Source organism: Mauremys mutica, chromosome 1, assembly GCF_020497125.1.
Source record: "Mauremys mutica isolate MM-2020 ecotype Southern chromosome 1, ASM2049712v1, whole genome shotgun sequence".
Lineage (NCBI taxonomy): Eukaryota > Metazoa > Chordata > Testudines > Geoemydidae > Mauremys > Mauremys mutica.
This window is the reverse complement of record NC_059072.1, coordinates 320,996,732-321,010,322: the sequence shown is the minus strand read 5'-3', so window position 1 is coordinate 321,010,322 and position 13,591 is coordinate 320,996,732. Positions and strand designations below refer to the sequence as shown.

General features: G+C 42.4%; 1 protein-coding gene across 2 annotated transcripts in view; it reads right to left on the bottom strand.

Moving 5' to 3' along the window:
• The window catches only part of ATP8A2 (ATPase phospholipid transporting 8A2), a 637,783-nt gene that overhangs the window by 447,724 nt on the left and 176,468 nt on the right, over positions 1–13,591 (bottom strand). For both annotated transcript variants that reach the window (XM_045017301.1, XM_045017311.1), the window contains 3 exons: positions 6,343–6,448; positions 3,694–3,776; positions 1,419–1,468 (listed from right to left, as the gene is read on the bottom strand). In XM_045017301.1, the coding sequence (XP_044873236.1) occupies positions 1,419–1,468; positions 3,694–3,776; positions 6,343–6,448 (239 nt within the window). The remainder of the gene's footprint in view (positions 1–1,418; positions 1,469–3,693; positions 3,777–6,342; positions 6,449–13,591) is intronic.

The following is a 13,591-nucleotide window of genomic DNA, read 5'->3' as shown; positions in this document are numbered from 1 at the left end:
TACCTTCAGTCACCATATGGAATGAAGCAGGACTCCTTGTAAGTACATAAGATAAAGTACATGGGAGAGCATTTGTCTTCCTTGTCTCTTGGACTGAACTTTCTCCTGACAGGCTCTGCCCTGTTGAGTCTCCTACTCATAGCAGACATGTAGGACACTCTTTTATCAAAAAGAGTCCAGGAGCTTTGCAGCAAACTAATGGGCCAGGGGAGCTTCCACCTCCTCCTGGGTCCTGGAATTGTGTGAGCAACCTCATCCTCTTTGCTGGAGTAAGATGCTACTATAGATGAGGGAGGGACAGGATAACAACAAGAGAGACTTCTATCTGTGGGCCCGAAGAGAATCCATGAAGGGCCAGAAAAGATCCCTGTAGTCAAAAGATGCAGGGAATTTCTGTGACCAGAAACCCTTCTACTCCCAGTGCTTGGGTTCCTGGATGATGACTCCACTCCCTTTATGGAGGTCACAAAGCAAGTCGAGACATCCACAAGACCCAGTGAGAGCCATGGGGGCACATCTGAGGAACATTCAGAGAAGGCAAGGAAGAGGGAAACACAACCTAGACAAACCTTCCCCCTCACCATCCTCTTCCTCTTCAGCAGGCCAAGTCAGCTTGCCACAGAAATAGGCAACAAAGAAGGCCCAAGCAACAGCTGAGTCAAACCTGGCCTTGGTCCACAGAATTGAGGGGGGCCAGGCATTAGAAGTGGCAGAAAAGCCCTGTCTGACTGGTACAACCCAAACCCAGGTGCAAAGAACGAAACATCTCCATCTTCTCAGCAGAGGGAGAATCTATGGGCCTTACCCTGTTATGCTAAGGTTCTCTTACACAGCCAGAGTGGTGCAAAGGATCCTTAGTATAAATGAGAATTAGGCCTGAAGTCTCTCCTGCTGGGAAGCAGAAGGGATACTGGAATTTGGGTGGTCAGGCTGCTCCCAAAAAGGGGTATGAAATTTCCCTCAAGTGGGAGATTCCCTGTACTTGTGTGGAAATCATTAATTATATTTTGCACTTATACAGTGCTTTTCATCTGACATTCTCAAAGCATTTTATTAAGGCAAGGTGAGAATCATTAGCCCCATTTTACAGGTGAGGAAATCTAGGTGCAGAGAAGTGAAGTGATCTGCCTAAGGTCACATTGAAAGTCTCTGACAGAGCTAGAACTAGAAAAGATGTCTCTTGACCCCCGCTTCCATGTCTGACCACTAGACCTCTAATTCCCATTTGTAAGAAGGAGCAATTTATTCACCCGAGATTGAGGGAAATGGCAAATCTAAAGGAAAATGGATGATTTAACTAGCCAACCAACTATAATTTCTTTAGATTCCAGTGAACCTGATCATTAGTAATGTTACTAGCACATTTTCTCTCTTATTTGCTGCCTTGCATTTATTTAATATCTGCAGAAGTAACTTACCTAGAAAACTCCAGAACATTAAGAATTTCAAAGGCTTCCTCTTTCCCCAGCTGCAGAAAAATACAATGTACAGAAAATTAAGATGATGTGAACGATGCATATATGTATAGAAGCATCATGATTTCAAATGTGATGTGATGATAGCTCCCTCTCCTGGTTAAAGAGGTATACTGTCCTATTTCAGTCTAACTGTGAAGTGGCAAATTCAGCCCTCATTTGCACTTGTACAACTCCAGTGACTTTCAATTTCTCTATTACCTTACGAGCCTGCAGTCACTGATTTTAGTGGGATTGCATCTATATAACAGAGGAAATTCTAGCTCCCAATCTTTGCAAGCACATAAGTATGCTTTAAAAAAAGCCTAAATATTTAAACCTGCTAAGTAAAGGCCACTAACATAAGGAAAGGGTTCAAATATGGTCATAGATATAATAAACAGTGCACCACCTGAATAAAAATTTTCCCATCAGATGCAAAGACACTACTGTGGTAACAAATCTGAACAGGCCTAATAAGCAGGATTCCCCTAAAAGTGTGCACATTTATTTCATGTGTCAGACTGCAATGTACAGGACCAATATGCAAAAGAGACCAAGATTTTCTGTGAAAATTGCCACATTTAGGAGCAAACCCTGGTATTACCAACAACCCTCCCCTGCACAAGCACAACGTTTCACAGATGCAGTAAAATCTGTTTCATTCTACTGCACTGGGAAGCAAGTGCTGAGGGATCCAATGAAGGGAATGGTGGGGTTGAGTGTGGGTGGGCTGAGGGAACAGAAATGAAGGGTTTATGGATCCACAACCAATCCTGTAGCAGAGCAGAAGTCCAGGACCCAACTGTTGCCTCAGAGCAGCACTGGCAGCTGCAGAGCTTGGCCTAGGGAGGGAGGATTCCCTACCCATAGAAGAAGCATCACATAGCCCAGATACAGTACTCAAGCTGTGTGCTGGAGGCAGGATTTGTTTTGTGGTGCTCAAATGGGCTTAGCTATTTTAGAGATAACACCAGGTGCAGAGCAGGTGGGAAGGCTCTGGGCAGTTCCAAACAACACTGCACAGCCAGGACCTACAGCACGCTTTTTAAACCAAGTAACAGTGTTTTGAAGTGTCCTAACAACTTTCATGCCTTCCTCTAAATAACACTGAGAAAAGGTGGCGCTGTTCAGAAAAAATCTATACTAAGGTCTGGCCTGGAAATTACAAGATTGATAGCTGTACCTCCCACTCTCCTACCCTTCTTGAAGGTGTATTCAGCCTTTGTGATACTGTAACTAGCAGGGGTGATTTACAAAACAAACACACATCCAGAACGGCACACAAGAGTGACACATTAAAACAAGCAAAACCCAAAGCCCTGGATGTATCCCATGGACCAAGTTCTTCTCAGGGCTAGTCTACACTTACCTGCCGGGTCGACGCGGTGAGTTCAACTTCTCGGAGTTCGAACTATCGCGTCTAATCTGGACGCGATAGTTCGAACTCCCCGCGCGCTCCGGTCGACTCCGGTACTCCACCACTGCAAACGGCGGTGGCAGAGTTGACCTTGGAGCCGCGGACTTCAATCCTGCGGCATCTGGACGGGTAAGTAGTTCGAACTAGGGTACTTTGAGTTCAGCTACGCTATTCACGTAGCTAAACTTGCATACCCTAGTTCGACCCCCGCCCTTAGTGCAGACCTGCCCTCAGTTGCACTTGTATAAATCCAGAGTTAAAGTACCTCACACAGATGGCTGTCAACTGGATCAGAATGTGATCCCATGTCAATGGAATTGTCCACATTAATTAACCTTAATCTGTTCAATACACCACACACACACACACAAAGCATATCTTCAGGAGGACATACATTCAGTGAGGAATAGAGATTCAGCTCTAGTACATGCCAGGACTTAGAAGTTAAAGGGACAGTTACATATGTAATTACACTAAAGTACATATTCGTTCCAATCTATGTATTTTCTTTTCTCTTTGGGGGAAATCTTCTCCCCAGTGCCCAGCTCAAATTAATGTGCTTCCCAGAGCATCCCATAGGGGCAGCTTCACTTTACTGCCTCGATTAGTATCTGTTGCTCTTTGCCTGTTCCACTGAGGAAGGACCCAGGGATTCACCTCTAGCCATATCCTTGGCTCTGTCCATCCCACTCTGCCAAAACCTGTCTGCATATGGCCTCAGAGTGAGCCCTGCAGAGCTGCCCGTGGACCCATACGAAGGGGATGTATCCCATGCACACAACCTTGAAAGCTACTGTACACCGCACATGCTCTACTTACCGCATCAATGATAACTGAATGTGGAGTTCTTCCTGTGAAGATATAGCCAAGCTTTTTTGCTCCTTTCACTAACGCCCCTTCATCTGTCAATACAAGGAACTTTGCTTTATTGGGGACTAATCAGACATATAATCAGATGACAATGGAAAAAAACGACTCCCATGAGCACTGCATTGGCAGGATACAGGCAACAGGCAGCTACTAAATCAGAGACGTCTAAAATCTGTTACCGAGAGGAGCTACATCAGCAGCAATTAAAAAGTTTCCATCATAACCCTTAGGGTACGTCTACACTTACCTGCCGGTTCGACGCGGAGAGTTCGACTTTTTGGAGTTCGAACTATCGCGTCTGATCTAGACGCGATAGTTCGAACTCCGGAAGCGCCGCGGTCGACTCCGGTACTCCACCTCGGCAGAAGGAGTTGGCGGAGTCGACGGGGGAGCCGCGGAGTTCGACCCCGCCGCGTCTGGACGGGTGAGTTGTTCGAATTAGGGTACTTCGAATTCAGCTACGCTATTCACGTAGCTGAATTTGCGTACCCTAATTCGAACCCCCTTCTTAGTGTAGACCAGGCCTTAGATAAAGCATGCTTGCAGTGGCATTCCTCCTACAAAACTGCATACAGGTTACCAGGACTGCACACATGTGCTTTATACTTGGCATTCTGTATATAACGCATTATATTTGTTGATGCGTTAACCTATCCTAAATGCTCAATTACTGAGGGACAAGCTATACTCATTGCTATATTTGCTTTCCACAACCAACTCTTAGTATAAACTTTCATGAGTGATGTACCTGAATATTTGGATGCTAATATCTAAACTGTATCGTTAAATGTATTAACCTAAATTTGGGTTATTGCAGATTATGTATTATACGAATTTTATGACTTTTAAACCAAACTTTGTACTTTTGGATAATCTAAGCACTATACCCAGTAGGGATGTAAATAGTGGTTAAAAAAAGGAACCGTGTAACTGATTAAAATTTTATCGGTTACATGGTTAAATGTTTTATGCAGTGCTCTGCTGCCAGCCCCTGCACCCGGGGATCCCGGTCCGCCACCTGTGGCTGGGGACTTCGCAGCCAGCTGCCAGCCACTGCACCCGGGATCCCGGCTGCTTGCCCGGGGACTCCGCTGCCACCCCTGCGCCCAGGGTCCCTCCTGGCTGTTGCCCCCAGGAGGCAGTGGAGTCCTGGGATCCGGCCAGCAGTGGAGTTTAATCATTAACTGTTAACTGAAACCGATGAGACTGATGCTTATCGGTTAACCGGTTAAACATTTACATCCCTAACACCCAGATGTACAGACACTCCTTTCTTAACCTGTGTATTATATAATTGTAACATTCACTTTAATACAAAATTTTAAATCTGTTACTATTGAAGAGCCACAGTTTGTCTGTTCATGTTTTGTAAAGTTTTCTTTAAACTTCTCTGGAAAATTAGGAAGATCAAAGCTACGTACGTCAATATTTATACAACATGCATTTAATCCAACTTCTGCTGAAATGACTCAACAAACTTCTTTCCACAAAAAAATTCACCATATTCTATTGAAGACTGGGGAAAGTAATGAAGAGCTCAAATAATTCTGCAAGTTGGAACTCAGAGGCAATGCCTCAGGCAGTGGAATGTACCACATGCTTAGAGAAAGACAAGTGGCAAGGTCTGAATTCCCCTGTATCGGTGGGGTTTGCAATGTCCAATTCCATTGATCCTGGTATATCCATGAGGAAAGCCTTCCCACATCCTGAGAGCAGAGCTCACAGCTGAGCCTTCCTGTTGTTGGCTCATCATCCCACTCCTGTACCCAACCCTCCTTGAAGAGAGGTAAGAGGCACAGAGAGGAATTCATGCTCCTTGGACTGCATTAAGCACTGAACAAATCTTCACATGGTAGGGTAAAAAAAATCAAGTTATATAAAAAAACCCAACAGTCACTGAGGGGAGCTTGCCACAGAGCTACTCCCCCCATCCCAATCTGCGGGGCATGTCTGTTCCGTCTGGTCTCCTTTGTTTCCCTCAATAGCACAGAATGGAGAGGAGCATGGGCCCCAATAAATTCTGGACTCAATTCTTCATTGTCTCATGTCCCGTGTAGTTGTTTACACCTTCATAAAGTGGGTGCAGGATGCTGCTGAAGTAGAACGGTGGCAGTGTTTGCGCTCATTTCGCACAGGCATAAAGGACGGCACAAAGGGCAAAGCAGTGGTAAATCGGGTACTGCTAGCTCATTGACGGGGCTAGCTCGTGATTGGTTGCTGCAAGGATACAAAAAGGGGATGGAGGAGTCAAAAATGGAGTCTCACCTTGCTAGTTGCCACAAAGGGGTGGCAAAAGTCTTGGGTTGTGGGCCCCCCCCCAACCCCTCTACATAAGCCAGCAGAAGCAGCTGGTAACAGCAGGGATCACCTCCGAAGGATGAAGCAGTGGCTGTGCTCAATCTGTACAGTGGTGAGCGCCAGGAGATAGTGTACCCTCTGTGCACGCTGGTGTCTTGAAGGCACCATAAATCACATTATTAGTCATACAGGAAAGGAGATTTTGTTTGCTCTTAAATGTGGTTTTTAATTTAAGAGCATTTTTTTAAAAGCTCTTGGCTTCTCTCTCCCACCCCACAAAAGAAGGAGAAAATGACCAACCTGGTGAGGAGGCCTGGTAGATTATTGTATTTCCATCTCTCTCAGGAACAACAGTGTGACACACGGCCAGCAGAGTGAGGAACTCCTGTATGTGAGCAGCTGTGGGCTACAATGAACATTACCAAGTTAGTCTGTTACTTTCATTACAAGGAGACTCAATGTATAAGACATAGGCAAGTTCTGGATTTTAAAACAGAACTCAGTCTCTTTAGATGTGCAACACTCACCTCTCTAACTCAGGGTATTGCCTCTTTCACCTCTCAGCCATACTAGAATATTGGAGATATCAAGAGCCAATGCTAATGAACTCTCATTCTGTGTGCAGCACTCGATCTACAGATAAATTACTTACACACACACACACAGCTGGAAAGCCAGAACCATTGTCCTTCCATTCAAAAAAACAAAAGGGGCTTGATTTTGTACAGCCGTGCACCTTGTGTAGTCATTTACATCTTTGCAAGGTAAAAGCAACCGAATTAGTGTAAAATGCTACCATTGGTCTAGTGACTGGAAAAATTGAGATTTGGTAGCATTTATACCAGATTTACACAGGTGCAAATGACCACATAAGGAGCAATGTAGTATAGGATTAGGCCCAGATGCTCTGCTAAAAAGACTTGTGGAGACAAACATCTTAATTAGTTCTAAGAGAGCTGTACAAATTTATGAGTGGGATTATATGGCAGGGTTGCTTGTGATGGTTGGGGGCAGGGCTCGGCAGCCATGGGGCTCACTACTGAGGTCCTGCTGAGCATTTTCTCTCTCTCTCTCGTGTTTAGTCTCCTGTGGGCTGTAATACTTTGGTCTAATTTCAGTTGCTGGGATTAGTGTGTGGATGCTGGTGGCCTATGATATACAGGAGGTCAGACTAGATGATCTTGTGGTCCCTTCTGGCCTTAGACCCTATGACTATGACTTGAGCTAAAGGTGAAATCCTGAAGCTGACTGCAGTAGTAAGTTCCTTATCTTCTCTATGGGTTGGCCAATAGAGGACAACACCACTCACCTCATCTTGTAAACCTCAGCCTGAACTTTACACAGCCAAAAATGCACAATCAGCTACTATACTGTCCTGCTAGTGTAACCCACACACCTCCTGGGTATGGTGTTCTGTCATATCTAGTGGCACCGAGACCACTTAGAGAGAGAGATATTAATGAGTTTTCTCTACAGCCTTAGCTAATAGGCAGTTGGCTTTTAGCTCATGCAGTAGAGGTTCATGCACTAAGCTCCAGAGGTCCCCAGTTCAATAGCAACCAGGATCTGTCAGTGTTACAAGTGGGGGCTTGTCCAGGATTTCAACTGGGAACACTCTGAAGCTCAGGACGCGCTTCCTCAGCTAGGAGAAGTAACCCTCACACCTACTGGGTGTGGTGTTCAGTCCCATCTAGTGGCACTGAGACCACTTAGAGAGAGAGATATTAATGAGTTTGCTCTATAGCCGTAGCTAACAGCCAGTTGGCTTTTAGCTCATGCAGTAGAGGCCCATGCACTAAGCTCAAGAGGTCCCCAGTTTGATCCTGCCCACCGACAACCGGGGTCTATCAGTGTTACACTAGCACTGTAGCTGGCCTTGCTGAATACACCCATGAAAGCTCATGCTCCAAAACATCTGTTAGCCTATAAGGTGCCACAGGACTCTTTGCTGCTTTTAAAAATGATCTGAGATTTTATTTAAAAAATTATTCCAAGTTTTCCAGTACTCACTCATAGATTCGAAGTGCAGAAGGGACCATTGTGATCATCTAGCCTGACCTCCTGTATAGCACAGGCCACAGAACTTCCCCAAAATAATTCCTAAAACAGATCTTTAGAAAAACATTCAGTATGGATTTACAAATTGTCAGTAATGGAGAATCCTCCATGACCCATGGTAAATTTTTTCAGTGGTAATTACCCTCACAGTTAAAAATTTACACCTTAGTTCCACTCTAAATTTATCTAGATTCAACTTCCCGCCATAGGATCGGGTGATATCTTTCGCCACCAGACTGAAGAGCCCATTATCAAATATTTGTTCCACAGGTGGGTACTTATAGACGGTAATCAAGTCACCCCTTAACCATCTCTTTGTTAAGCTAAACAGATTGAGCTCCTTGACTCTAATTACTATAAAGCATGTTTTCTAATCTGTAAATCATTCTCGTGGCTCTTCTCTGAACCCTCTCCAATTTATCAACATCCTTCTTGAATTCTGGGCACCAGAACTGGATACAGTATTCCAGTAGCAGTTGCTCCAATGCCAAATACAGAGGTAAAATAATCTCTTTACTCCTACTTGAGATTCCTGCTTATGCATCCAAAGATCACATTAGTTCTTTTGGCCACAATGTCACACTATGAGCTCATGTTCAGCTGATTATGCATCATGACTCCCAAATGTTTTTCAGAGTCACTGCTTCCCAGGATCGAGCCCTCCATCATGTAAGTATGGACAACTTTCTTTGTTGCCAGATGTATATATTTACATTTAGCCATATTAAAATGCATATTATTTGCTTGTGCCCAGTTTACCAAGTGTTCCAGGTTGTTCTGAATCAGTGACTTATCCTGTTCCTTAGTTACCACTCCCCCAATTTTTGTGTCATCTGCAAACTTTATCAGTCATAGTTTTATGTCTTCTGTCAGGTCATTGATAAAAATGTTAAATAGCATAGAGCCAAGAACCGATCCCTGTGGGACCCCCCCGGATGATGATTCCCCATTTACAGTTACATGTTGAGGCCTATCAGTTAGCCAGTTTTTAATCCATTTAAAGTGTGGCATGTTAATTTTATATCATTCTAGTTTTTTAATCAAAATATTGTGAAGTACAAAGTCAAACATATTTCAGAAGTCTCAGTATATTATATCACTACTATTACCTTTATCAACCAAACTTGCAATCTCATCAAAAAAGATTACAAGTTGGTTTGGCAGGATCTATGTTAAATCCATGTTGATTCACATTAATGACGTTACCCTTCTTTAGTTCTTTATTAACAGAGTCTCATATCAGGCACTCCATTATCTTGTTTAGAACTGAGGTCAGGCTGACAGGCCTCTATGTTCTCAGGTCATCCTGTTGACCCTTCAAAAAACCTGGTACAATATTAGCTTTCTTCGAGTCTTCTGGAACTTCTGCAGTGCTCCAAGACTTATTGAAAATTAACACTGACCATCCAGTGAGCTCCTCAACCAGCTCTTTTAAAACTGTTGGACACAAGTTATCTGGGTCTGCTGATTTTAAAATGTCTAACTTTATAACTTCTATTTAACATTGTCCCAAGAACTAGTGGAATGGAAAGAGCATTATCACTCTGCATCATCTGTTTTTCCCCCAAATACAGAACAGAAATATTTATTGAATACTTCTGACTTTTTTGCATTATTATTGATAATTCTACCATTTCCAGATAGTAACAGACCAATACCATTGTTAGCATTCCTTTTGTTCCTAATACATTTTAACAACTCCTTCTTATTGTCCTTAACTCTGCTGGTCATAGAGTTCTACTTGTGTCCCTTGACTTTCCTTATCAATTTTCTACAATTCTTAACTTTTGATTTATAGTCATTACTATCAACTTGCCCTTTCTTCCATTTGTTATATTTTTTCAACTGCCTTTCATTTCCCCTCTAATCTAGGTTGGTTTTTAACCAGCACAGCTTTCTTCCTCAATTGTAGGATTGTGGCTTTTGGGGCATCTAGTAAGGTGTTCTTCAAACAATTCTCAATTATTCACCTTTTTCTCAATTCTTCCTGCCCAGCTGATTTGGCTCATAATTGTTTTCAGCTTTGTGAAATTGGCCCTATTAAGTGTCTCGTGTGTGTATACATATACAGAGAGAGAGAGAGAGAGGGAGATCTGGACTTTATTCTGCTTACACATTATAAATGTGATCAAGTCATGATCACTTGTACCTAAGCTACCATTAACTTTTAGTTCTGTGATCAGTTCCTCTTTATCTGCCAGATTCTGTGAGCAGGTCCTGCCTCATACCAGGCCTCTAATACAAGGGCTTATGTCTCAGGCTCTCTTCCTACTACAAGTGACAGAACCAAAATTAAAACTCTGGAGTTACTGTCTCTGAGTCCTGTAATTCAACTACTATAATTTCACTTCACCTTGCCCATTTTTTACCATTAAAAAAATAAGTTTTGTGCAGCTTCAGAGGTAAGGTTAAAAAGAATTCTGCATCAAACTGCAGTTCTACAGTAAGTACAACCTATGTAAAAAAATTCTAGGACTGACACTCTTTGAAGCCTAGAATGTCTGTTGAGTCAGCGTGAAGCAACAGAAACAGCTACAAACATTGCTGAGGGCTCTTTTTGTTTAGAATATCACCAGGTTGAATAATCCCAGAATTCACTGAGAACAATTTTTAAATTCTCAGCCATTTTGACTTTACAAAGTACAAATCATGCGACAGCAAGACATGTATTTATGCCAAGCCTAGAGTCCTAGACCATTGTGATAGCCTAGATAACTCACTCAATTACCATCTCTATTCTACAGCTAATTTGCATGCAATAATCTCATTGGTTGTATGAGGAAGACTGCAAAGAATCTGAGCAAGTTCAATCCTCCATGGGATTCACATTCTGTTACTGCCCGACTTTTAAGTTCTCAGCCATTTTCAGATTTTATTTTAAAAACCACACATGATTTTACTAATTATACCCATGCAAAAGCAAGGGCTCGCGGCTACTAGTAATGCGTAAAAGCCCACATTACACTTCAACTGTAAAATCCATGGCCATTGGCAAGGTTTCTGATTAATTCTTTTTTCACAATACTAAGGCCACAATATCTTGCAACAGCTACTGCATGACACTTCAATTAAAAACTAAGTAAGCTCAAAAATTGTTGGGAAGCAGATGTCTTAGAAAAAGAGAACAGTACACCTAATCCATATATGGTTAGTTTACTTTGTATATTTGTTTTATACTGTGAATATTTTAATATCCCATGTACAGTTAAGAATGGAATTTGGCTCCCATTGTTAGTCCCCTATGGGATTGCATGGGTATATCTTAAGAGCAGAATTTGGATCCATCCTGAGCAAATACCGGTAATCATCTAATTTATTATTACATCGGAGAGCAGAGACTACATTCAAGGACATGAACAGATGGTGTATCATCAAAAAGAAATGTGAGAAATGGAAATTTTATTGTCCAGGAGGTTATATGCAGTTGCTGTGTTATTTCTAATGAAAGCAGTGAAACTTATACCCCCATCGCCACAAAATACGCAGCCTGCTGGATTCTCATTTCAGCATCTGTTCTGCAACCCTTTGATGTTCACATAACAAATATATTACCTAACCTATTATGCACTTTCACAATTTCTTTCCATCTGAACCTGCCTTCCCCTGCATCATAGGTTTTAAGTGCTACCTCCTCCTCTATTTGGCTTATATGAAGCCAATTTAATTTGTTGCTGTCTTTATGTTTTCACAGTTTACAATGGATTACATGGCAACCTCCCAATTCTATAGCAACAGATCACTAAACAGTGAGGCCTATCGCTTCAGCTCTTTCACACAGCTGCCATTTGTTTTCTTGCTATATTGTTCCAGTACTGACACAATATTTATTGTGTCAATGAAGACTGAAACAGAATGTTCAAAATACTACCTCAGAATTATGTGCAAAGATCCTCATGTTCATTAACAATTTCTGTGGTTATAATTCTGATTCTCCATTTAAAGTGTACCCCCTGCCCACACAGACTATCAGATTCTGCATTATTAGTTATGGTTTTAATTTAATAGAGGAGAACCCAACCATTCTGTCTCTGAAATTCTAACAGCGGAGTATTCCTTGTTTAGCCCCTTGGGCCAGGCCCTGGCACAGATGCCACCACTGCTTTAACTCTTGATTCCCCTCCCGTCCTTCTTTTAGTCCCATTTTTCTTTTTTATCTATCTGGGCATTTTCCTACTTTTTTATTTTGCTCTTTATCTTGTTTTCCTCCACATCTGTCCACTAGTAGTTCCCACTCCTACCAGCCCCATTGTTTCCAATCTTCTGTCTTCCGGGCACCCGTTATTCCCATCCAATCATGTTAACCCTAATTTTAATATTTGTGCTTAGAAGTAGAAATCTATTTCTTTTCAAATTTCACCCTAAAAAGAAAACCCCTATGGTATATGTAATCCTTGCCAAAGCACACGCTGGCCAAGATCCTCAACCCATATACATTGCATCCAATGCACCATGCAAGTGTGGATTTTAAAACAAACATACTCACAAAAATCCAAATTTGCAAGTATGATGATGCCTTCATTGGGTTATGTGAGGGGAACTGAACCCAGGACCACCTGATCTAAAAAGCATGACCCTTTACTGCTTGAGATAAAGGGCAGGGTCTGTTAAATCAGGAGGCAGCAGCAGACTCACAAAACCTCATTATGTTGTCTGGCCACTAGAGGGGGAACAAAGACTCATGCTTTGTGAATACTGGGTCCTCTCTGCCAGCAGAGCGGGTGCATGCACAATCACAAGTACCCAATTTAATTGTCATGGATTTGGAAATCTGCACCTGTGTGCCATAGCAGGTAGAGCACCGTTGTTTCTATCCCCAAGAATCTCCAGGCAGATACAATGAAAAAAAAATATAACAGAAAAAAAGACTTTAAAATGCATCTCTAACTTGGTTGTGACATTTAATGTTAGATCAGCTCCACGGTTCATAACATTTCCAGAAAGGAAGTGGATTGACTTATTTTTCAGTCAGTTTGTTCATAAAGTCTTACAAAACATTTTGCAGGGTCACGTGATGTGTATTTACTACCCACAAGATAACAGGTCTACTACCAGCACAGCTAGCAAAATAATTACCCATTTTAGTCCCAGGTGGGCTTGGGTCTCACCATTACTAAATGCCTTCAAATCAGTGGTTTTCAACCTTTTTTCATTTGCAGACCCCTACAAAATTTCAAATGGAGGTGTGGACCCCTTTGGAAATCTTAAACAGTCTTCAGACCTCCAGGGGTCCATGGACCAGAGACTGAAAACCACTTTTCTAAATGCAATGTGACAAGAACAAGTATCACTTCTCATGTCTACCCCACCTGTTTGAGGCTCAGTCCTGTAAAACGCCGGGCACCCCCTGAAACATGAAGTCACTAGGAGTTGAAGGTATTCAGCACCCTTCAAGCACAGACATAGAAAGAATTCATATCTGACCTCTCTCAACATCCAAACAAAACTCATTTTCCTCTAACTGTCATGGTCTGAAGGTCCCACAAACATGGGA